This window comes from Triticum aestivum, chromosome 4A, assembly GCF_018294505.1.
Source record: "Triticum aestivum cultivar Chinese Spring chromosome 4A, IWGSC CS RefSeq v2.1, whole genome shotgun sequence".
NCBI classification, from domain to species: domain Eukaryota; kingdom Viridiplantae; phylum Streptophyta; class Magnoliopsida; order Poales; family Poaceae; genus Triticum; species Triticum aestivum.
The window spans coordinates 304,434,831-304,459,079 of record NC_057803.1 but is presented as its reverse complement, the minus strand read 5'-3'; the positions used below and the strand labels follow the sequence as shown (position 1 = coordinate 304,459,079).

At 45.3% G+C, this 24,249-nt stretch overlaps 1 protein-coding gene across 6 annotated transcripts; it reads left to right on the top strand.

The window, feature by feature from the left end:
• The first annotated feature begins 4,054 nt into the window (after nucleotides 1-4,054).
• LOC123086007 (chromatin-remodeling ATPase INO80) lies at nucleotides 4,055-24,031 on the top strand. 6 transcript variants are annotated; one of them, XR_006440258.1, is made up of 23 exons: nucleotides 4,055-4,361; nucleotides 5,161-5,245; nucleotides 5,357-6,147; nucleotides 6,228-6,425; nucleotides 6,547-6,657; nucleotides 6,963-7,348; nucleotides 7,453-7,561; nucleotides 7,649-7,729; nucleotides 7,943-8,109; nucleotides 8,201-8,326; nucleotides 8,444-8,605; nucleotides 8,678-8,735; nucleotides 8,897-9,127; nucleotides 9,250-9,396; nucleotides 9,509-10,063; nucleotides 10,264-10,521; nucleotides 10,783-10,890; nucleotides 13,547-13,641; nucleotides 13,737-13,893; nucleotides 20,264-20,464; nucleotides 21,276-21,404; nucleotides 21,975-22,252; nucleotides 22,370-23,259. XR_006440258.1 is itself a non-coding variant. In XM_044507705.1 (22 exons), exons 1-22 carry the CDS (start codon nucleotides 4,284-4,286, stop codon nucleotides 23,458-23,460), a joined length of 4,491 nt encoding a protein of 1,496 aa, XP_044363640.1. In that variant the 5' UTR covers nucleotides 4,055-4,283; the 3' UTR covers nucleotides 23,461-24,031. The 6 variants fall into 6 exon arrangements, 5 of the variants coding, with proteins under 5 accessions (XP_044363640.1, XP_044363645.1, XP_044363644.1 ...); XM_044507705.1 differs by lacking the exon at nucleotides 21,975-22,252 and having other exon boundaries at nucleotides 23,203-24,031; XM_044507710.1 differs by having other exon boundaries at nucleotides 21,975-23,259.
• Nucleotides 24,032-24,249: the final 218 nt, after the last annotated feature.

The following is a 24,249-nucleotide window of genomic DNA, read 5'->3' as shown; positions in this document are numbered from 1 at the left end:
GATGAATTATGGGTTTATGATCAGATTATTCATAAGAAATGTTTGAGTCTTTTCTAAATTCTTATATGCATGATTGTTGTAGCTTTGTATTTCTCCCCAATCCATCCGTTTGGTTTGGCTAACTACTCCCTCTTTCCATCTGTATAAGGATAATGCATTTTTCGAGGCTAACTTTGACCAAATGTTACAACAATAATATATGACATGCAACTTACACAAAGCATACCGTCAAATTTGTATGTGAAAGGAGCTTCCAATGATATAATTTTCACATTATACATCTCATGTACCATTAATCTTATCAATAGTCAAAGACGGTCTTGAAAAACGCATTAAGCCCTATATAAATGGAAGGAGGGAGTAAATTGATTTATCTTGCAATGAGAGACATCCTCTGTAATGGGTTCAATCTTGTGGTGATCTATATCCCAATGACAAAAGGGGACAAGACACACATTTGTATTGTTGTCATTAAGGGGAAAACAACGAGGTTTATTCATTTTGGTTGAGTCTACTTTGTCTACATCATGTCATCTCATTTAAGGCGTTACTCCGTTTATTATGAACTTAATACTCTAGATGCATCTCCAGCGGCTATGGCAGAGGAGGCGGCCGGGTCGTTGGAGTTGGGCATGGCCCAGGCGGCGGGCGATGAGCGAAATGAAAATGAAGCGGTTGGGTGGTTGGGGCGCTACCGGCCGTTTTACATCTTCTGAAAGGGGAGGTGCATCTCTAGGTGTTGTATATCTTACATCTTCTAGAGATGGAGATGTAATTTTTTTGCATCTACATCATCTGTTAGAGATGATTTTTGAACCTTCACTTAATTATTTTTATATGTACATCATCTATTAGAGATGCTTTACTCTACGAGATATTCGTCCGAGGAAAGGAAAATGGAAAAACCGTCGCCAAATCCAAGCGCCGGTAGCCGTGCATTATTGGGCTGTTTAGTTTCCAGCCACACCTAGCCACACTTTGCTACATCTCACCTTAGACAAGTTTGACCAAGTCAGGTACTCCCTCCTTCCATCTATATAAGGCCTAATGCATTTTTTAAGACCGCCTTTGACTATTGATAAGATTAATAGTACATGACATGCACAATGTGAAAATTATATCATTGAAAGCTCCTTTCACACACGAATTTAACGGTGTGCTTTGTGTAAGTTGCATGTCATATATTATTGCTCTAGTATTTGGTCAAAGTTAGCCTCGAAAAACGTATTAGGCCCTATATAGATGGAAGGAGGGAGTAGGTGTTTGGTTCTAGACACATCTAAGAGCATCTCCAACAGCCGCGCAATGCCCGATGCGCTAAAAGTCAGAATACAGCGCCGGGTGAGCCAGCTTTTGCGCGCGGCGGTGCACTGGCTCTAGCGGCCGCCGCAAAATAAAGCGCGCCCGAACCGCTCTAACAGGCGCGCTATATTTTATCTGTTTTTTCTTTACTATGTGACGATTCAATAAATATTTGGTTCCGATAGTACAAATATGGAGATAGTTGATAGTTCATAGTCTTCTTCTACGATAGATAGTTCATAGTTTGTCACATAGCCTGCTTCTACGATACAAAATAAAACGAAAAAATACTACTACTCGTTATTCTCCGACTTTGCCTCGGTGATGTCCTCCTCCGACGTGAGCGTACGCGTCAAGGAACCGCTCGTCGTCGGAGTCCTAGGAGGACGCATCTCCTAGCGTGGTGCTGTATTTAGCGACCGCCTTCCGCGTTCGCTTTGTCCTCGTGATAGGCGGCTCGCTCCTTCCTCCTCTCTGCCCTCTTCGCCCTCCTCTCGGCGAGAACTATTCCTCGTTGATGATGTCTTGCGGGAAGCGATGGCTCCACAACGCCATGGCTGCCTCGTCCATCTCGGCCAGGCTGAGATGGCGCTCCGCCTCCAGTTCTTGCGACGATTCTCGTTGGTGAGAAGCCGCGGGAAAGGCGCCAACTCCTGTGCCCGCTCCCGCATCGCCACGTCGGCGAAGTTCATGTCCTGACGGGACCGCCGAAGGCACCATGCCGCATCGTCGTACGCGCGGGCGCCCTCCTGGGCGGTGTCGAAGGTTTCAAGGCGGAGGCGCATGCCGTCGCCCGACCGAATCTCGGCGGAGTAGGTGCCGGACGGACGCACGCGGACGTCGCAGTAGTCCGAAGCTCCCCGGCAGCGAGGCGCCATGGTGGCGCGGTGGTGTCGTGTCGTCGGCGAGGAGAAAAAACGATAGAGGGAGCGATGAGAGAGCGGCAGAGGGCGCTGCAATTTTATAGGCGTGTCGGGCGCGGTGCGTCAAATCTAGCGCGCGAGCTGCCGCCTTTTCCCGTGCACTAGTTTTCCGCCACCGCTGGAGCGCGAAAACATCCCCGCATGCTAAAAAGCTAGTTTACCGCGCGGGCGCGTCTTTTGGCATCGCGGTTGGAGATGCTCTAAGGCAAGAATATTTTTATGAGCAATGAACCCCACATGTTATAGACACAAAAATATGGCAAGATCCCTTAGGCAAGTCAAAGTATGGCTGACAATTTAAACAACTCAACTAAAACAAGTATGATAAGTCTGACAAAAATCATAGGCGACTGATAGGCGCCGGCGCACCGGCGCAACGGTTCGGCCGGTCGCATCTGAGGCGTTAGTTTGTCTTTTTGTCCACCGTCAGATTAGTCTTCTTTATCTTTTTTTTCTCAACAAAAATTGCATCCAGCTGTTCGTCCTGGACACCCGCCTTGGACGCACCGAGGCCTGCCTTGAAGCATCAGCAGCTCGCCGCCGGTCGCTGTCCTCGCCGCACCACCATGCCGTCAGCTACAACTTTTTTCTCACGCTCACTGAAGCTTTTCTATGGCTGAAGCTTTTTCACAAAACGGTTGAAGCTTTTTCTATCGACGGTTCCAGCTTTCGCGGTTGCGTGGTGTCCGGTCCCCAAATTCCGTCGCCTTCGATTGAAGCTCTGTAGGACGCTGGTTGTAGCATTTTTTTGGTATCCTTCTTTCTCTCTCTTTCTTTGAGTGATTCCAGCAAAAAAGATTGATCCAGCAAAAAATATCATAAATGGGGTTGTAGCAAAAAACAAAGATGGTTGTAGCTAAATTCAAACACCATTGTAGCAAAACTTGGAGAGGTTCCAGCAAAATAAGATGGATCCAGCAAAAATTCAAAAACAAGGTGGGAGCAAAAACTAAGACGGCGGTAGCAAAAGTCAAAGACCATGGTAACAATTTTTTTGAGTAGTTCCAGCAAAAAGATGGATCTGATTAAGCAAAAAAAATCGAAAGACAGACTGCCAACTGTGGTAGCAAAAAGCAAAACGATGGTAGCAAATTTTTGGACTGGTTGCAGCAAAAAAAATCACAAAATGTGGATCCTGGTTACATCAAATTCCGGCGCGGGTGTTACCTTTCTCGCTGCTGCTTGCAGCACCAACCTCCAACCTCGCCGGTTGCAGAACGCCCGGGGGGGGGGGGGGAGATGGACGACCATGGCTTCCCCGGTTGCATCAGCCCCTAAGTACTCCTTGCATCAGAAAGTAGTGGATGAGTGGAAGAGCACAGCCCTGTCTCAACCCGATCTGAAGGTGGGGAACAGATGTGATTTCTCCAGCGACTTGATTTGGGCGCTCCTGCTAGAGGTAGGGGATGGGGAGCGGTGCTGGAGGTAGGGGATGAGAAAGGACTGGGATGAATGGACGAGCAGACGGATAAGACTATCGAGAGGGATCGAGAGGGATGGGAAGCGGTGGTGGACCAGGAGGCTGCGGTACCGACGTGGCCATGTGGGCTGTCACATGTCGTTTGATCCAGAGGGATCGTGCGACTCATACTCGACCGGCCGATCGTTCGGCCGGTCTGCCGTACGTGAACATTTCCCAAAATCATATGACAATATATAGCAAATATAGTCACAACCCAAACAGCCCTATCGTTTGTTCTTCTATACTGGAGAAACCCCGAAAACCCCCTTGCACTATTGCCGTCCCGTTTCGCTTTCCCTGCTACCCTCCCTTCTCCTCGCCCACCCTTTGTTTCTCTCTCTTCCCCTTCGGCCAAGCCATGCCTCCTACTACTACTTCCCCCACCATATCCGCCTCCCCCCTCCACCTCCGCGTCCCCTCTGGCATCCCCCTCCTCCCGTCCACAAACCCTAACCCTAATCTCGCCGGCTCCTCCGCCGTCGCGGCCCGCCCCCACCGCCGTCCTCGCCGCTCCCCGCGTTCGCCTCGGTTCCCGCTCCACCCCCGGAGCGTCCCTCCACGCGCGCGCGCGGGTGGGCACTAGCTAGGGTTTCGATATGGACCCGCGCCGCCCTTCCCCGCGCGGCGCCGCCAACGGCAGCGGGTTCTCCTACTCCAACCTCTTCAACCTCGAGGTAGTTGCTCCTTTCTTGTTCTCTTTCTTCGCTTGACTGGAGGCCTCTCTGCGTGGTGCTAGGGACGCGGCGTGATCACTGATCGGGGCTGGGGATGGCTGTGGAGCACTTTGTCACTGGACTCGGGGATTTCTCTCGGGGTGTGGTGGGCCTGTTTCTTGTTTGTCCGTTTTGCAGGTGCAATTCGGCAGTGGTTTGGGTGGGAGCTGCCGGTTTCGGCTCAGGGTTAAGAGGCTCGCTAGTTGGAACCTAATGCAGGTTATTTGGTGATGGTGTTGCAATCATGCTTACTGGCTGATGCCTTGTGCTACCGTTTCCTGGTTACTGCTGCTCCGGTTTACCACTTGTCATCTTGTATCATCTCTGCTGCTAATGCCTTTGCCTAGATTGTCTAGTATTTCATACATTAGGAGGATATCGTTTTGATGCAATTGCATACGTCAGCTATGTTTCCGTTACATTTAAAGTTTTTTAGTTGCTGGGATCTCCACATGACTCTTGGTTTTAGTTTCTTGCTATACTACCCTTAGAGCTTACAAATTTATCATTTTGGTGATTCCGTAGTGGTATTATTGCTGTCTGCTTTTTTCTGTGTGGATGTAGGTTAACTGAAATATGTATTGCCTTAGGTAGCGATCTAGTGTGGAAAATACAAATAGTGGACATCATCTCTCTTTTTTTACGGGGAATCTGCCTTTTGTTTTTGACTTGGTGAAGCAGACAACTTGTTTCTGCTCTTGTTTTGTTGACTTCTGTTGATCTATATCATTCTTATTGGTTTTTTTACTGGACATTGTAGCCATTGCTAAACTTTAAGGTCCCTTTACCGGAAGATCTTGATCGATATGGGAATAGTAGCCCAAATGGGAGCGTGAGTAGTCAAGGTAAGCTTTATTAGTACATTTCTTTGCTCTCTCTCTCTCTCTCTCTCTCTCTGGCAAATGTCTAAAATCCATCTGCGTGGATCTTGCTGCTCACCCAACTTTTCCTTTAAGGTCAAGGGTCCTTGTCGGATCAGTACAATGGTGTGAGTGATGCTTCTCATGGGCTGCATCGAAAGCGAAAAAGGCATCTTGGTGTTGCGAGCGATGATGAGGAAGCAGATGACCACAGTAACCAAATAACCGAGGAGCACTACCGTACAATGCTGAGTGAACATGTTCAAAAGTACAGAAGGTCAAAGGATAAGGAGGGTGTTTTTGGTTCTGATCCTCCTCGGGCAGACACCCCCCAAATGATAAAACACAAAAATGGCAATACAAGAGTTATGAAATACAGAAGTGATTTCAAGGATGTTGCAGCATTAGGTGTGTTAGAAACCTCACCTGAGTATAATGGGATGGGATCTATTAGTGCATATGGTGGTTTCAATAAGATTGTAGCTTCACTTGATTCTTCCTATTTGGATATGGGGGATAATGTGAGCTACTTAATTCCAGAGGGTTATGATAAGTTGGCATCTTCCCTTAATCTGCCTGTTTTTTCTGATATACGTGTCGAGGAGCATTTCTTGAATGGCACGCTAGATCTGCGCACCCTGTCAGCAATGCTTGGCACTGACCTTAAGTTTGAGGCTACTAGTCGTGGTGGATTAGCCGAACCTCAGCCTCAACATGAATCACTCAAGGAAAGGGTAAAGATCCAGAAATTTGCACTTCAAGTAACTGAGGACCCCTTTGCAATTCCAGAGGGATCAGCTGGGAGAATACGAAGATCTATTATTTCAGAATCTGGTAGTTTGCAGGTTCATTATGTTAAAGTCTTGGAAAAAGGAGATACATATGAGGTTGGTTTCATTTGTTAAAATACTTGATTTCATGCTGTTGTATTAGTGTACTTAGCAACAATGTGATGTCATATATGCAGATTATCGAGCGGAGCTTGCCAAAGAAGCAAATAGTGAAAAAGGAACATTCTGAAAATGTGAAAGAAGATTTGGCAAGTTTTTTGAAACGCTGGCATATTATTGCTAGAAACATTCCAAAGCATCACAGAAATTTCACTGCTTTGCTGAAGAAACGGCAAATGGATGCTAAACGCTTTTCTGAGAATTGTCAACGGGAGGTATTGCATTTGTCTATTGTGTCACCTTAAAGCATGACACCATTTCAATGTGTTCTAGTTTACATTCTTGCTGAACAATTTGTCTTTCGAAGCCTTTACTCATTTCTTGTTTAACTTCCAGGTGAAGCTCAAGGTCAGCAGGTCACTGAAACTGATGAGAAGTGCTCCAGTACGCACAAGGAAGCTTGCTAGGGATATGTTGATATTTTGGAAACGGGTAGACAAGGAACAGGTATTTGTCTCATAAGCTTACAATTGTTTAACTTTGTTGCAATTATAAAAGTATACAATCTGTCTTTATTAGGAATGCTTATCTATTTCACAGTATTGAACTATATGAGTTGATTATACTATATCCATTTCTTACATCCCCTGAGCCATTTCACTATACGAGTACCGTTATCCCAAATCTATTAATGTTTTGTGTATTGTCTTGTATTGCCTTCAGTTCAGTTTAGCACATGGTGTTTATTGCCCTTGTGCGCTGTAGAACAAGACAAAATATTACGTCACTTATTCTTTGTGCCTGTTTCGCAGTATGAGTTGAGGAAAAGAGAGGAAAGAGATGCAGCTGAAGCTTTGAAGCGAGAAGAGGAACTACGCGAAGCAAAAAGACAGCAGCAGAGGCTCAACTTTCTGCTATCCCAAACTGAGCTCTATAGTCACTTTATGCAGAATAAGGCTGGCGAATCAGCACTGCCTGATGAGGGATCTGCTCCTGAGGTTGATGACGAGGAAGATCCCGAGGAAGCTGAATTAAAAAGAGAGGCTTTTAGAGCTGCTCAGCATGCCGTTTCCCAACAAAAAAGGATGACAAATGCATTTGATAGTGAAATTGTGAGGCTTTGTCAATCTTCGGAGTCTGGCATTCCAACGGACGATTCAGCTACTATGGAGCCTAGCAAGATTGATCTCTTACACCCGTAAGCTATATCTGGAATTGTCTTTTTTCATTGCAAACAAGCATTGTAGAACAAAAGAAATTGTATTCTCTAAAGCTGATTGCCTGGGAGTATCTTGTTTTCAGCTCAACAATGCCTGAGCAGTCATCTGTGCAGACCCCTGAGTTGTTTAAAGGTGTATTAAAAGAATATCAGTTAAAGGGCTTGCAGTGGCTGGTCAATTGCTATGAACAGGTAAAGTCTTACAGAGCTATTGTATTTTGGTCACTTGTGGTGACTGCCATTATTAGGTTATAACGTCACACATTGGATTTCTTGCAGGGGTTAAATGGCATTCTTGCTGACGAGATGGGTCTTGGCAAAACTGTGCAGGCTATGGCATTCTTATCCCACTTGGCTGAGGTTTATGAATATATTTTCTTAAATTTTCATTTAGTTATTTGTTGCCCAACTGCTTTTAGATCTCGTTCCGTGTTACTTTTGAACCTGATCTCAGTTGTATCTGAACTTAATTTATCTCTTGCTCTTTTGTTTATTCCTTCTGGAGATGTCATATTATGTTGTAGTTTAATATTGCATAGCAAGCATTTGATATGACATGGGTGTCTCATGCAGGATAAAAACATATGGGGTCCCTTCCTGGTGGTTGCTCCTGCATCTGTTGTGAATAATTGGGCTGAAGAGGTAATCAGATTCTGCCCTGATCTTAAGATACTCCCATATTGGGGCCCAGAAAGGGTGGTTCTTCGCAAGAACATCAATCCCAAGCGTCTTTATCGGAGGTAGATTCTTATCGAAGCATTGCTATCTTCATTGTCTCTCTTATAACAGGGTCATAAACCAATCATGTGACATTGTTTCTCTCATTTATAGAGATGCTAGCTTCCACATTCTCATCACAAATTATCAGATACTTGTGAATGAAGAGAAGCTTTTGAGACGTGTTAAGTGGCAGTACATGGTATTGGATGAGGCCCAGGCTATAAAAAGTTCAAGCAGGTGATTTTTCATGTGTCTTGTAACTTGTGCCTATCTTCATTTGTTTATTCTGTTTTTTTCCTTATTGCATGGCCCTTGCTTGACAAATAATTACCATCCTTTTGCTCTATACTGCAGCCAGCGCTGGAAGACTTTGCTGAGCTTTAACTGTAGAAATCGCTTGCTTCTTACTGGGACACCAATTCAGAACAACATGGCTGAGCTATGGGCACTTCTTCATTTCATCATGCCCACTTTGTTTGACAGCCACGAACAGTTTAATGAGTGGTTCTCAAAAGGGTACTGTTTTCGTACAGAAGTTATGTTTTTTTTTGGTCTTAACTTTATTGCTTATGTTTTTTGGCCTTCCAGGATTGAGGGCCATGCTGAACATGGAGGGACCTTGAACGAACATCAACTTAGTCGACTGGTAAGATAGTCATATATAGTGAATGCCATGGTTTCATGATTATTTCAAGTGATTGCCTATGTCTTGGGCTTGTTTAGAAGACTTTTTAAGTTCTCAAATGGGTAAAGTTTGGTACAGCCTTGCTATTTCTTAAGATTATGACATGTTCTCTATTTGCACAGCATGCTATATTGAAGCCGTTTATGCTCCGCCGTGTTAAGATTGATGTCATAGCAGAAATGACGGAAAAGAAAGAAGAAATTGTGCCCTGCAGATTGAGTTCTCGCCAGCAAATCTTCTATCAAGCCATAAAGAATAAGATCTCTCTTAATGAGTTGCTTGATGGAAGTCGTGGCAATCTAAATGATAAGAAGCTGCTTAGCCTGATGAATATTGTCATGCAGCTACGTAAGGTACAGTTCCGACAATTAAATTTTATTTAGTTTATTTTTTAGGTCCCTACTGAAAATTATGATAGTGTAGGTTTTTTTAACTCATAGGGTTTTCTTGATATTGTTCTCTGCGTAATTCTTAGGTCTGCAATCATCCAGAGCTGTTCGAGCGCAATGAGGGAAGCTATTACTTTTATTTTGCGGAAATCCCAAATTCTCTTCTTCCTCCCCCATTTGGGGAGTTGCAAGATATACATTATGCAGGCAAGAGGAATCCTATAGTGTTTGAGGTACGATCTCTCTGTTAACAGTTTCTTTGTTGATCATATGGTTTACAATACATTTCTTCTTGAGCACAGACAGTCAAACACTACTAATATATTTCTTTCTCAATCTCCACAGATTCCGAAGTTAGTTTATGAAGGGATCATCTGTAACACAGAAATACCCGTCGATGGTTGTGGATTCCGGAATGGATATATCAACAGGCTGTTCAATATTTTTTTGCCAAGCAATATCCATAATTCGGCAGTTCCAGAATCAACTTCACGAACCACATCTATTCTGCCATCTGGTGCATTTGGCTTTACACGTTTAACGAATCTGTCCCCAGTTGAAGCTTCCTTCCTGGTCACTTCTTCATTATTTGAGAGACTAGTGTTTTCAGCGACACGTTGCAAGATGGAGTATGTTGATGAAATCGTGGATCTATTCCTTGATTCAGAAGGTTCTGATCTCCAGCTCAGTCAGTATGATGCCACAAAAGTCCGGGCTGTTACTAGATTATTGCTTTCACCTAAAAGGGCAGACTCCAGTTTGCTCAGAACAAAATTTGAAATAGGCCTGAGCGATAACCCGTGTGAAGCACTAGTGCTTTCTCACCATGATAGGCTTGTCTCGAACATACGGCTTCTTCGTTCAACATATGGTTTTATCCCACCAGCTAGAGCACCGCCGGTAAGCCCATCTGTTTCATCTGTGTCGACGCTGGTTTTTGCATTTCTTTCTGCATCAGGGCATCTGTTCAGTAATCTTAGCTTTAGTGTTAAAATTCTGGAACTTCTATATAGTGGAGATGTTTTTTGGTTATGCATGTTAGTCACTTGTAACTATGGCCGTATTGGTTAACCCTCCTTTCCCCTTTCCTCTTCTTCCAGATAAATGTCTGTTGTTCAGATCGGAATTTTGCCTACAAGTTAACAGATGAGATGCATGATCCCTGGATCAAGAAGCTGTTTCTGGGATTTGCTCGCATTTCCGAGTTTAATGGTCCTAGAATACTGAATGGTCATAATACTTTCATACAGGAAGTATGTACTGATTTGCCCATCCCTGAGCCGATGCTACAGTTACCGTACAGGATATTCGGGTCATCTCCGCCTATGAGTAATTTTGATCCAGCTAAAATGCTCACGGTAAGTTTATAACTTTTGCTTGTGCATATAATGCTAGAAATTGTCTGTTTAGGTTTGTAGCTTTGGCTGCACAATTTCATTCTCTTTTTATAGTTATGATTTTAAATCAGTTTTTAGCTACTTAGCTTCATGAACTGCTTAACTACTTGTACATTTTTTCCGAAAATTTCGTATAGATCATTATGAAAAGTTGGTGTAATGTTGTTTTTATTGCACATATTTATGACCCCTTATTAACTGTCATGAAATGCTTGATGACAGGATTCTGGGAAGCTCCACACGTTAGATAAACTACTGCGGCAACTCCGAGCTGAAAATCACCGTGTGCTCCTATTTGCTCAGATGACTAAAATGTTGGACATCCTTGAGGTACTATAGAAAAATGTTCAGATCTTTCTTGCAATAATAGTTACTCCCTCCGGACAGGTATGCAGGCCACTCTAGTATTTTGAGTAAGAACTTTGACCACCGATTTAACTAAGAAAATATGGGTTATATACCCCCAAAATTGTACCATTGGATTTGCTTCTGAAAGATGTTTCCAACAGTATGCTTTTTTTGGGACATATTTTCCTTGATAAATTGGTGGTCAAGTTTGACTCAGAAAACTAGGGGGCCCTCCGGCCCTGTATACTGGCCCCGGAGGTTGTAAATTCACAATTTTAATTTTGCTTTCTTTAGACACCCTCTGTTCCTAAATGTAAGACGTTTTGGCAGTTCAATTTAAACTGCCAAAACGTTTTATATTTTAAAACAGTGGTTGCACTAGATAGATAGATCAGACACATGGGAAAATGTTATTGAAATTTGTTTAGCTGAAAGTTTGTGCCATCACAATTATCTTCATTTCGTAGATTTGTGCTGATTTTCTATAGTGAAGTGTTTATGTTATGTTGGATACTTTGGTTCCACTAAAACCGCTATATTTCCCAGTTATGCATGGGGATTTTTAAAAACAATATTATTATTATTATTATTATTTTAACAAATCTCAGATCTATAACTTCAAATCAGAAATCACAAAACTACCACCGTACTGTTGCTAGCGGCACCGAATAGAGATCTGTCGTTGCCAGCCGCAACGAAGAGAGCTGGTCGCTGCCGGCGGCAAAGAAGACCTGCTGTTAGTTGCTGCTTGCAACAATAGCTGCACGTGCCATACTCACGTATTGCTCCGCATTGATCCAGCTGCTTGCTGAGAATCAGTGCACAAGCCTGAATGCTTTAGTAAGTATATGTGCATGTGTTGCTCTGAATCCATGCTTGCTTGTACGCGCACATCGGTGAAGGTAGTATGTTTGTTGCTTGTACGAGCATCGGCGAACAAGCTTTAGTACATACTCGTGCGTGTGATCTGTTATGAAAGCAACTTATCTCTATTGAAGGCCCAAGGGGCATATATATATTACACAAGACTTGAGATGCAAGGAAAGGAAACATAGTATAATAAGGACTCCTAGACCAATACTAATACTTCCTAACACCCCCCTCAAATGCAGAGTGTATGCAATGGCATTGCATTTGAAGAAGTGTAATACTAGAAAAAAAATGATAATCCAAATCTCCGTGTCTTGAGTGTCGCCATAGCATGAAGAGTCTTCAAGACCTGTCGAGTCAAGCCGGGGATAACGAAGAGATGCCACATCATAGGAAGACACCGCGTAAGTAGAAGATACACGAGTAGATGTAGGAGTCATAGCATGCAAGCAGTAGGAGGAGCAACACGTAAGTAGCAGCAGTAGCCAGGAAAACTAGCAGAGGAAGAGTGACGCACAGGGTAAGCTGACAGCCGCCTGTCATGCCCCTTGTTGGCAGAAGGCAGCCGGCGGCCCGATCTGGCAGAGGCATTGACAACGGGCGAAGAGATCTATCGAGAAGAGAACTATCGGAAGAACACTGAAAAGAATTGATCTTACGAGACCGACAAAAAAAAATCAATCGTGAGGACGAGTAGCAGCGTCCGGAGACCTAAACCTAGGCTCTAATACCATGTTATGAAAGCAATTTATCTCTATTGAAGGCCCAAGGGGCATATATATATTACACAAGACTTGAGATGCAAGGAAAGGAAACATAGTATAAAGACTCCTAGACCAATACTAATGCATCATGACATGATCCACGGCCAAGACCGCTGGTTCAGCCCGAGCGTGCCCAACCCTGACATCCACGGCGGAAATCATTGGTTCAGCCGGAGAACCGCGACATCCACAACCGAAATCACGGGTTCAGCCTGCCCAACCCCCATGTGCTGGAGCTCAACTTACGTTCGTGCTATCCGTGGACATGAACCTGATGTTGCCACGAATCATGGTGCACACGGCCAAGTGCAAAAATAGGACAAGGGATAATGTCTAGGTGGCTGGCTACATCCAGATGTGTAGATGAGTGCAAGTGATTGCAAAATTTCTCATCGAGTGCGATGCAAAATTCGTCCTGCACAATGCATGATTCGAGCCCTTCATCTGGATGGATTCTCCTCGTCAATACTGTCCTGGTGGCGTGAAGATTCGGCCAAGGCAGCTCCAGTGTGTCACGATGTTCAATGCGTTGATGTTGCGATTTTTTTGTTGCCCCTCCAAACGAGAAGCCACTTTTCGTTACGAACAACCACGACCAGCTCTTTTCGTTGCAGCTAGCAAGGATAGGGTGATAGTTTTGCAATTTCTTAGTTTGGAGTTATAGATCTGAGATTTGCTAAAATAATAATAATATTCTTAGAAAAAACTTTGTTATGCATGCACATCTAAAAACATCACTGTGGATTTGAGCTTACATAATTGACTAACAGGATGCAAAATGTTGAGTACCGTGTTTCAGAAACTTTAGGAGCATCCTAGGTTTCCATTATTCTTTGACTGGCCTTGTGAACTCTGTGAAGGAACTGAAATGAACAAGGAAGTGTGTGCCTTACTATCATATGGAGCTGTATCTATGAACTACTCATTCAAAAGATCTTGTTGAGTTTATGATCGTAAGTTTGAACCCTTATCTAACTTTGCGTGTCATGCACTGCTATTTTCAGGACTACATGAATTTCAGGAAATTCAAGTATTTCAGACTGGACGGGTCTTCTGCAATTTCTGATCGTCGTGACATGGTCCGGAATTTCCAGAACAGGTAAGGCATTAGTGGATACTGTATAGGACATAAATACTGCACTGAGATTATAACACTCCTCAAACATGACCTCAGCTGAGTTTTGTTGTCTGCAGGAATGATATATTTGTCTTCTTGCTAAGTACAAGAGCTGGGGGACTAGGAATTAATTTGACTGCTGCTGACACGGTTATATTTTACGAAATTGACTGGAATCCGACACAAGACCAGCAGGCAATGGATAGAACACACAGACTTGGTCAGACGAAGGAGGTAAGTTAAACCTCAATGTATACATATGGAACAAACTCTAATTACAAGGCCTAAAAGATAGTAATACTCTGAATTCCGATGCTTTATTGATCATGGGAAAAGCCCCATATATAACATGAGCCGAGTACCAGCAGGCAACGCGAGTCTATATGCAACAGAACCAATGACTTCTGTGACTTGGAAAGGCCCATAGAAGCGAGGAGACAATTTGCCATGCTTGTGACCTGGTAATGATGCTGCTGCATGATGGTGAGGGCGAAGCCACACCCAATCACCGACGCCAAATGCCAGCTCCTGATGCTTGTCATCATAATAATGCTTTGCCCGCTGCTGCGCTTGATGAGACGCTCACCAACCTCACGAACGAAGTTGGCGCGATCCTGCAAGGCGGTGTCCACAACCGCCACCTTGGCCTCGCCAGGAACATAGTCACGAAGACGTGGCGGTGGCCGACCATAGACAACCTCGAATGGAGTGGCATGAAGAGCGTGGCATGAAGAGCGGAGTGGCGGTGGCCGACCATAGACAACCTCAAATGGAGTGGCACGAAGAGTGGAGTGGTAGGATGTGTTGTACCAGAATTCCGCCCAGGGCAATCATTCGACCCACCGTCGTGGCCGATCACCAGTGAGGCAACGGTACATTGCGATGATTTTGTTGACAACTTCAGTCTTCCCATCAGACTGGGGGTGGAAGTCTGGGCTCATGTGAAGCTGGACGCTGGACAACTTGAATAACTCACGCCAAAAATTGCTGGTGAAGACAGGATCTCGGTCACTGACGATGGACTGTGGAAGTCCATGGAGGCGCACAATGCCCTCAAAAAATGCCTTCGCCACAGAGGCAGCTGTGTATGGATTGGACAATGGAATGAAGTTTGCATATTTGGAGAAACGGTGAGTGACCGAGAGGATCACAAACTTGGCAGCGCCTTGATGAAATCCATGGAGATATCACTCCACACAGATGTTGGGACCGGCAGAGGCTGAAGTAACCCGACAGGGAGGAGTGTTTTTGTCTTGTTGCGCTGACAGATTACACAAGCATGGACCAATTAGCGATCACTAGGGACATGGAAATCAACTCGGAGTCGATGAAGCGTCTTTTGGACCCCCTCGTGAGCGCCGTGAGCATGTAGTAAAATCATTGGTATGGACGGGGAGGTGAGCAACACATGCACCTGACGCCCATGAAGAATCAAGTTGTCAGCATACCTTCAGGGGTGGTCGTGATCACCGGTGCGAATGCCATCACGAAGGGAGGTCAACTTGGGGGAAGCGTCAATCTCACGCCGTAGGTCCTCAAAGATGGTGAAGATTGGCAGCGAGAGAGCACAAAGCTTAGATGCTGCATCGGCATCACGACGGGAGACGGCGTCAACGACGTTGTTGAGGCGGCCTGATGGAACTCGACAATGTAGTCGAATCCAAACAATATGCTGACCCATTGGTGTTGAGGGATTGTCGAAAGCCGCTGGTCGAGGAGAAACTTCAGGCTGTAGTGGCCGGTGCGTTCGGTAAAGGCATGACCCCAAAGATATGTCCGCCAGTGACGTACAGCCTGAACCAGTCAATGAGTTCCCGCTCATAGGCAGCAAGCTTGGCATGGCATGAAGCAATGGGCTGACCGAAAAAGGCCAAGGGCCCCGCACCTTGCTGAAGAACAGCACCAAAGCCAGTCCCGGAGGCGTCACACTCAAGAATGAAGCAATTGTCAAAGTCCGGCATCTGGAGCACCGGATCTTGACCAAGGGCATGCTTGAGCGCCTGGAAGGCATCCTGTGCCTCTGGGCACCACCAAAATCTCTCCTTGCTCATTAGGCGTGTGAGAGGGGCAGCGAGCATGCCGAAGTCCTTGATGAACTTGCGATAGTAGCTGGCCAGCCCCAAGAAGCCGCGTAACGCCCGGAAAGAACGAGGCGTAGGCCAGTTAGCAATCGCGCGCACCTTATCCTTATCCATGGCCACCCCATCAGCAACAATGACATGACCCAGGTAGGCCACGGAGGACTCACCAAAGCAACACTTTCTGCCCTCGAGGAAGAGGGACTGCTGCCGCATGACCTGAAAGACAACACGAAGGTGGCGCAAGTGCTCCGACCAGGATGAGCTTTAGATTAAGATGTCATCAAAGAAAACAAGGACAAATTTGCGCAAAAAAGGGAGCAAGATGTCATTCATCAAAGCCTGGAAGGTTGCTGGTGCGTTGGTTAAGCCAAATGGCATAACCAAGAACTCATAGTGGCCATCATGTGTGCGAAACGCCGTCTTAGCAACATCATCAGGGTGCACCCGTACCTGATGATACCCCGAGCGCTGGTCAAGCTTGGTGAAGAACCTAGCGCCCCGGAGTTCATCCAGTAGCTCGTCAACAACAGGAATTAGAAACTTTCCTTCATGATATGATCGTTCAACACCCGATAGTCGACGCAAAAGCGCCACGAGCCATCCCGTTTCTTGACGAGGAGGACGGGTGAAGAGAAGGCCGAGTCGCTCGGGCGGATGATGCCTTGGGCCAACATCTCCGTGCACTGGCGCTCGAGCTCGTCCTTCTGAAGTTGCGCATAGCGGCATGGCCAGACAACAACTGGCGTGGTGTTAGGTAGAAGCCGAATGCGGTGGTCGCGAGAGCGTCCTAGAGGCAACATGGTCGGAATGGCGAAGATGTCAGCAAACTCGTCGAGAGCGTCCTGGAGGCAACATGGTCGGAGTGGCGAAGAAGTCAGCAAACTCGTCGAGCATGTCACTCATGAGGCCAGAGTCCTCGCTCGTGATCGTGTGAACAGCAGGCAAGGCGGGCACCACCAATCCGTTCCCACAGCCATCCCGTTTCTTGACGAGGAGGACGGGTGAAGAGAAGGCCGAGTTGCTGGGGCGGATGATGCCTTGGGCCAACATCTTCGTACAGTGGCGCTCGAGCTCGTCCTTCTGGAGTTGCGCATAGCAGCATTGCCGGATAGTAGCTGGCGTGGTGTTAGGTAGAAGCCGAATGCGGTGGTCGCGAGAGCATCCTGGAGGCAACATGGTCGGAGTGGCGAAGAGGTCGGCAAACTCGTCGAGAGCGTCCTGGAGGCAACATGGTCGGAGTGGCGAAGAGGTCAGCAAACTCGTCGAGCATGTCACCCATGAGGCCAGAGTCCTCGCTCGTGATCGTGCGAACAGCAGGCAAGGCGGGCACCACCAATCCGTTCCATGTGACTTGGGAACCAGCAAGGACAATAGTCATGCTATGGTGATCAAAATCGGTCCGAGGGAACGGAGCCAATGGACACCAAGGACAAGGTCGAAGCCGCCAAGTGGAAGCATGAAGCAGTCAACCCGGAAGTGGCAGACGTCAATGTTGATGGAGATGTCGCGACATAGGCCAACACTAACAAGCGTGTCCCGTTGGCCACCATGACCCATAGACCGGGATGAGTCTCTGGAGTTAGGCCGAGTGCGTCAACCATGACCGAGTCGATGAAACTTTGTGTTGAGCCTGTGTCCAGTAATGCAGTGAAGGTATGAGTGCCGATGACGATACACAGCTGTATGGTGTCAATCACGCAGATACTCCAGAGCCCGGTGATGGCGTCAAGCAAGATGTGTGGCGTCTCCAAAGGTGCATCCTCGTGCGCAAAATCATCGAGCTCGATGAAGAACAAGCGTGCACATCAATGACCTGGGACGTACTGCTCATCGCAGTTGTAACAGAGGCCTTGGCAGTGGCGTTCACCCATCTCGGTAGGCGTGAGGCGACTCGTAGTGCGAGGAGCCGGTGTAGGGGCAGCAGTTGTAGCAGGAACGCCTTGTGGCATGGGCGTGCAGCAGGCAGCAAGGTCAGCCCTTGTGCCCAAGACATTGAACCACGGGGACGTGTCGGGGCCATGAGTGGTCGGGAACGGATGGCGTTGTTCATATGCCTTAGCGAGGGATACTGCCGTGTGGAGGTCCACCGGTTGCTGAAGCTCTACATCGACTTTGATGCCTTCAGGAAGTCCGGCTGTGTACAGGAAACGCTGCTGGGCTGAGCTTAATGGTTTGCTGGTCCTGCACAACAGCTCCATAAATCTGCTGGTGTAGTCGGCAACGGTAGAGGTGAACGGAAGCCGAGCCAACTCGCACAAGGGGTTGGCGTGTACAGATGGCCCAGAAGGTGACACGCCTCCTTGTAGTGCTGCCAGGAGGGAATGCCATGATCACGCTCAAACTGGAGGTACCAGACTGAGCATTGTTGACTAGGTGGTATGCCGCTGTCCACACCTTGTTAGCCTCCTCCGTGCGCTGTCCCTAGAAGAATTGCTCACACTGATGAAGCCAGCCAAGCGGATCGACGCACTGATGAAGCCAGCCAAGCGGATCGACGGAACCATCGCAAGTAGGAAAATCAAGCTTGTGAAAGCGTGGGACACCGGACCCGGAGCCAGAACCAAGATGCTGGTATACGAGGGGGGCAATTGACGTGAGGTATGGTGAGGCGGCATAGGTGGGCTGGGTCTGTAGTGTTCGAGGAAGTGGCTGATAAGGATTGGCGGGTGGCTGTTGGTAGGGAAGTGGTGGTAGAGATGCGTGGTGGAAAGCTGGGTTGAACAGAGGGTGAGCACGAGGTTGCTGTGGGAAGAATTGGGAGGCGGAAATTGGGGCGGTGAGCCGGTGACAGCGGCGGGGGAAAGCGTGGATCAAATCCTGCGATCAGGAGGGTGGGGACAGTGGTGGGGCCGGTGGTGGCGAGGGCGGCGGAGGTACTAGACGGTGTAGAGGAGGCGGCGGAGGAGCCGCTGGCTGCTGGCAACGCCGCGCGCAGGTCGACCAAGGTGGAAGGTGGAGCGCTGGGGCACTGCTCCAAGGTGTTCAGGTGCTGGACGAGGCCCTCCATGAAAGCCTGATCCGTGGCCCGTTGCACCACCATCTCCTTCAGCTGGGCCGCTAGCTCCTTGAGCGCGAGGTTGATGTTGCCGCTGTCGTCTTTGTCATTGTTCACCATCGTAGATGACGCTGATACCAGATGGAACAAACTCTAATTACTCGAAGGCCTAAAAGATAGTAATACTCTGAATTCTGATGCTTTATTGATCATGGGAGAAGCCCCATATATAACAGGAATAACTTGGCTGACAAGCTGACTTAAAGGGAATACAATCTGGACTCTGGAACAAGTTCTAATCTGGACTCTGCACTTATTTCGAATCTGAACCTACTAACTAATCTGGACTCTGAACCTAATACGAATCTGAACCTTAATAACTACTTGTAGCAGTACAGGAATCCTAGCCACTTTGGGCTGGACCAGGGGGTGGTGCGTCCAGGGCTTGGGCCCTCCGTCCATATGTGGTTCCCCACATAACAACATACTATTGTCTAGCCATGGTTTCTTGAACTACTATTTGATCATTTTTTACTGGCTATGGTATTCTGTATAAGTGTGTGATGTGCTTGTGAATTGTGTAATTTTGTTTACCATTCACTTGTTTACTTTAGGGCTGCCTTTGCAACCTGTTGCAACTTTAGCACCATATTGTTTGTAAATATGTGCATTTATGACAGTCTTGTTGAAGATTTTCATACTAGAACTACTGTTTGTAAAATATGTGCATTCTTCGTTATTACAAAGATTCTCGGACTAAATCTGCCAATCTTGTCCAAGATTTTCGTACTAAAATTGCTGATCCTGTTGACTCTGTCCCTGGTATTCCTTGGGTAGGAATGTTGTAATCTAATGCCTAAATCTAGATTCATTGTCTCTATTCTAGATTGACTGTCTTTATTTGGCCGGTAACTATTCAACATCATGGCAAGTAAAGATTCGTTTGTAAATGGGTCTGAACGTTTACCAGAGAAGATGATTTGTTATTATTGTGTTGTTACTGATTCATCCATAGGCAGCCATCATGAGGTTCTACATCCTGTATTGGATGTATTCATTATTTGAATGGACTTGTATTAATTATGAGATCATTACTGCATAATTGACAATATTGACAGAGGGGTTCCTCTGTTTCTTGTTATATAGGTCATGCTGCTATTGCTGCTGTCATTAATGTCATGCTTTTTGGGGTTGAGTGACAACACAACTAAAGTTACAAACATGCTTTGTAACCCTTTTTTTATACCAGGCTGGACAAGCTTGAGACTAGCCAATCTTTCATTTTTCATGGTTTCTGGCTAACTGTTAACTTGTATTTAGTCTTTTGGACTTTTAAAACCTTGTTTGATCACTAATTTCAGTGTTTGTAAAAAAAGCACTGAAGTTCATCTCATATCTGTTAACTGTTTTCTTTCACCAGCTCAAATAACACTAGTCTGTTATCCGAATATACAAATTCCACCAATACTTATAATTAATAGTTGAGTAGCTCAGTTTCTTATATATTATTTCAAACCTGGAATTGCAGGTAACCGTGTATAGACTTATATGCAAAGACACTATTGAGGAGAAAATCTTGCAAAGGGCAAAGCAGAAGAATGCAGTGCAAGAGTTGGTTATGAAAGGGAAACAAGTTCAGGATGATCATCTGATGAGACAAGAGGATGTTGTTTCATTACTTCTTGATGATACACAGATTGCACACAAATTGAAAGAAATATCAATGCAGGTAAATTATTCCCTCATAAGTAGATGATGATTTAGACTTGTTATTTTGTTTGAGGATAACATTTTACATGATCTCTGTGTGGGCATTATTTTAAATGTTACTGACTCTTTACTCCTGCTTTTCAATACCGTGAGGTGTGTTTGTTGTGCATGCATCATTTGATGTATAAGCGCATATGTTACATTGTGAACAGACTTGCATTAAAGATGGGCTTTTTACTCGAACACATACTTCTGAAGGAATTAATAGGGCTGGCGTATCAGCTCCTTAATCCGAGTGCCCAAAGAGAGCTATTATGTCATGTAAATATGAACTAAGGGGGTATATCATTTCCATCTTTTTACAGACTGCAATGAAATCTACACGGCCAACTTGTATCTTGAAATGCTACTTGGTCTAATATCTCTACAAATTTTAATTCCAAAATCAGTTTTAAATTGGAAAGTTTCGTTGGTTCTCATTTTCTCTTAACTCACAGGGAAAGGCCATCCCACCATGAACATGATCTCTGCTAGGTTGTTTGGCTGTGAGTTTACTGATATGTCTTGTGTTAGCGATTCTGCCGATTATGAATTAATTTTATGGAGAAACTGTACAGTGCCTTGTTTCTAGCAAGCATCGGGTAATTGGTACAGATGGGCCTTGAAAAACCTTAGGCTTTCGTAATTCAGACCTTTGTCAGCAACCACTTCGCTCAAACCAGAACATTTTCTAAGAATTGTCGAGTTCATTTTGAGTGTTTACAGATGATTTTGAGTTAGTGGTAAAAGTCTGGCAAGAATATTCCTCATCTGCATATTCACCCCTTTAGGCAAAGGATCGATTAAAGAAGAGGCGAGCAAAGGCCATCAAGGTTGACAAAGAAGGAGATTTGAAGCTTGAAGACTTGGATGATCCAACTGAAGAACCTGTAGAACAAGATAATACAACCAGCAAAAAGGTACACAGAGAAACGTTTCTGAGTTATCGAGTGATGAGGAAAACTAGATGAGGAAGAAAAATCGTATGTTATATTTGTTTGGTTACTTCTAGATGCTTCCACTCTAGTGTAGTATTCTTCTCTTTTCTTTTCTACTCTACCTACTGTTTTCTAGAGTCTTCTAGTTGTGAGTAGCTATGAGTAGAATGGTGAAACTTAATAAATGTTTTCTAGAGTATTCCAGCTATAAGTAGAAGTATGTGAAGGCTTCCCAAAGCCTCTACTTTGTACCCAGACTATGTACCCCACAACCTATAATAGAACCTGGTGTTCTTATCTAAGATCTTGGAGTAGATCTTGTGCTCTAGGAGTTCTGGATTGAACTCCTGCTGCCATATTTTGGCCTCTACATTCGCCTCTAGAGCGATATCTATTGTTCGTTCAACACTTGTGCTGTACACATTGTAGCAGCAAGGTGGAGTTGCTCCTCCACAACCTTGTGCTGCTTCATCGAGTCACTTCTTTCTTTGTGATAGGATAAATCACACCCTCGGTTGGGGCTTTGAGGTTTCTTTTTCTGTATTTTCTTAGGAATTCATATCACCCTGTGCGTATACAAACACAAAATCATTGAGGCATTACTTAGGGCCCGTTCGGCAACACCCCAGCTCTCAACTTCAATAACTCCACGGTGGAGCTGAGCCGAACGTGTGAACTCCGTGAAGCTCAAATCTAGAAGCTGGCTCTTCTCTTAGTGCAAATTTGATGGAGTTGGAGAAGGTGCCTTTCCCTGGCTCTGCGAAAATGAAAAGGTTGCAGTTGAGCGTTATTACAAGGTGCTGCCATCGCCAAGTGACCTCTGCATACCGGTTCGAATAATCTCTCCTCCGTAGCTTCTCTCTCACCATCGCTGCACATTTTCTTTACGAGGAAAAAGGTGCCGCTGTATGTCTTACTGAGCTGGGCTTTGCTCCCTTCCCTCTCAGGCGGGCCTCATCCCCATCTAAAGTTGTCAGCCCATGTCAGCGATGAGAAGCTGGAGCTGCGACGCCGAACGTTTTTTCCATCGCTAGTTTTCACTTGAGAAGCTAGAAACCGGAATGAGGAGTAGAAGTTGAGGAGTTTGGGAAGCTAGGCTGTTGCCGAACGGGCCCTTAGTATGCAAGCTTAAAATTCCAATTGAAGCAGATATAAAGGAACAAGTGATGCAGTTTCACATATTGGATTGGCACCCATATAGAACTTCATTAGCTCCTTGTGTGATTGACATGCATAGATGGGTTTAGCTTGCATTTTAGTACATATTCTACCAAAAAATGCAAAGAGATGATCAAAACAAAATGAGCTGCATTATCTTACCCTTTCAATTTCAGTATCTTTGCCTGCACCAGTCCTTAATCTATTGATAGCCGTGTCCGCGGATATGGGGATATGGGCCCAGTTCATAGTAGGTCACACTATGGGTCAACAGTAATAATAATAACCTGATTAATAAACAATCCTGGTTCGATGAGGAAAGAAGTTGATTGATCTTTATGTAATCGTGAGAGGATCACAGTGGTATCATTGATACCGAAGTTGGTTGATCTTTACGGTGTCATGTGATGACCGCGGGTAAAGATCGAGCTCCTTGTGGTCACGAGATGATCACGATGGTAAGTCGATACATGTAGTGGTTACGAGGTAACCTCCAGAGTAAGTTGTTCATGATACCTCAAACATGCTGTTTCCTTGAGGCTTTGTTAGATTCACCTAACTTTCTCAGCCTTGCTATGTGTGAGCTTCATTTGTTTAATTAACTACTAATATATATTTCCAGAAAAAAAGCTCGCACAAGAAACCTCCAAAGTCACAGGATAATGATGGTGCGGATGGCGATGTTCCTGAGAGTGGTCCTGTCAAAAATGAGGAGCATATTGCTTCCCTGAGGCCTAAAAGATCAAAGAGACTAGTGAGGAGCACGGGTGAGGATAAGGAACCCGTTGCTGCTTGTGATGTTGAGAAACCTGCAGATGCAGCTGAAAACAATGACAACAATGATGCAGAAGAGTTGCAAGACCAGACTCCTTCTGCCTAGTTGACCTACTGGGCTGACCTGATGAGAACATAAGATGCGAATGGCAAGACTCTAATTTGTGGTGTCGAGTAGGAGCATCAAAGATGGCACCCAGAGGAGGAGCTCTGGATCTGCTTAAGGTGTTACGCGGTTTATTAAGTATTTTAACTCTGCTGTGCAGCTTCTTTTCAGAAGCCTGGGACTGCAACTTGGGTGCAGTTGCAATGAGCTGAGCCCAATGATGGCTGTTACGCCAGCCTTTATCCCTGCTGTTGGTGATACTCGCTCTAGCCATTTTGTAAATAAGTATTAGCAATGTTCCGTCACATATAGGAATAATTTTGCTGTGTAAAGAGAGTAGTGATGTAGAGTTTTGTTAGGCTAAAAATGAACATGGCAGGAAATATCTGCTGTGCTTCCGAGTTGGAAACATATATCACTAAATTTATGACTTTATTTAGTCGGTCCAATAGATGATATGTGTGTCTATTACTCCCACCGTTTCAATAAGGGTTTGCCAAATCACTTCTTTCATTGTGTACTTAATTTATACGAGTGAAAAATAATGCTCCATCCGATTCATATTGTCTTAGATTTGTGCTATGGATGTATTTAGTGTTATAGATCTTAGATTTGTGCTGTGGATGTATTTAGTGTTATAGATCATGTTAATATTACCTGTTTTAGATTTGTCAGATATGGATCGAGCACGCTGGGGTAGGAAAAAGTTTCACCTAACATTTTTACAAGTTTGCCAAGAGAATTAAACCCTGCAGTGTAAAAGTGCAGCGTCGATAGCTTATGCACACT

What these genes read in the sequence shown, in the direction of transcription:
- LOC123086007 (XM_044507705.1), top strand. Translation starts at nt 4,284, where the DNA reads ATGGACCCGCGCCGCCCTTCCCCGCGCGGCGCCGCCAACGGCAGCGGG. An exon ending in CACCAGCTAGAGCACCGCCG is followed by an intron (nt 10,064 to 10,263) that starts GTAAGCCCATCT and finishes CTCTTCTTCCAG; the next exon opens with ATAAATGTCTGTTGTTCAGA. An exon ending in ATAATACAACCAGCAAAAAG is followed by an intron (nt 21,405 to 23,202) that starts GTACACAGAGAA and finishes ATATATTTCCAG; the next exon opens with AAAAAAAGCTCGCACAAGAA.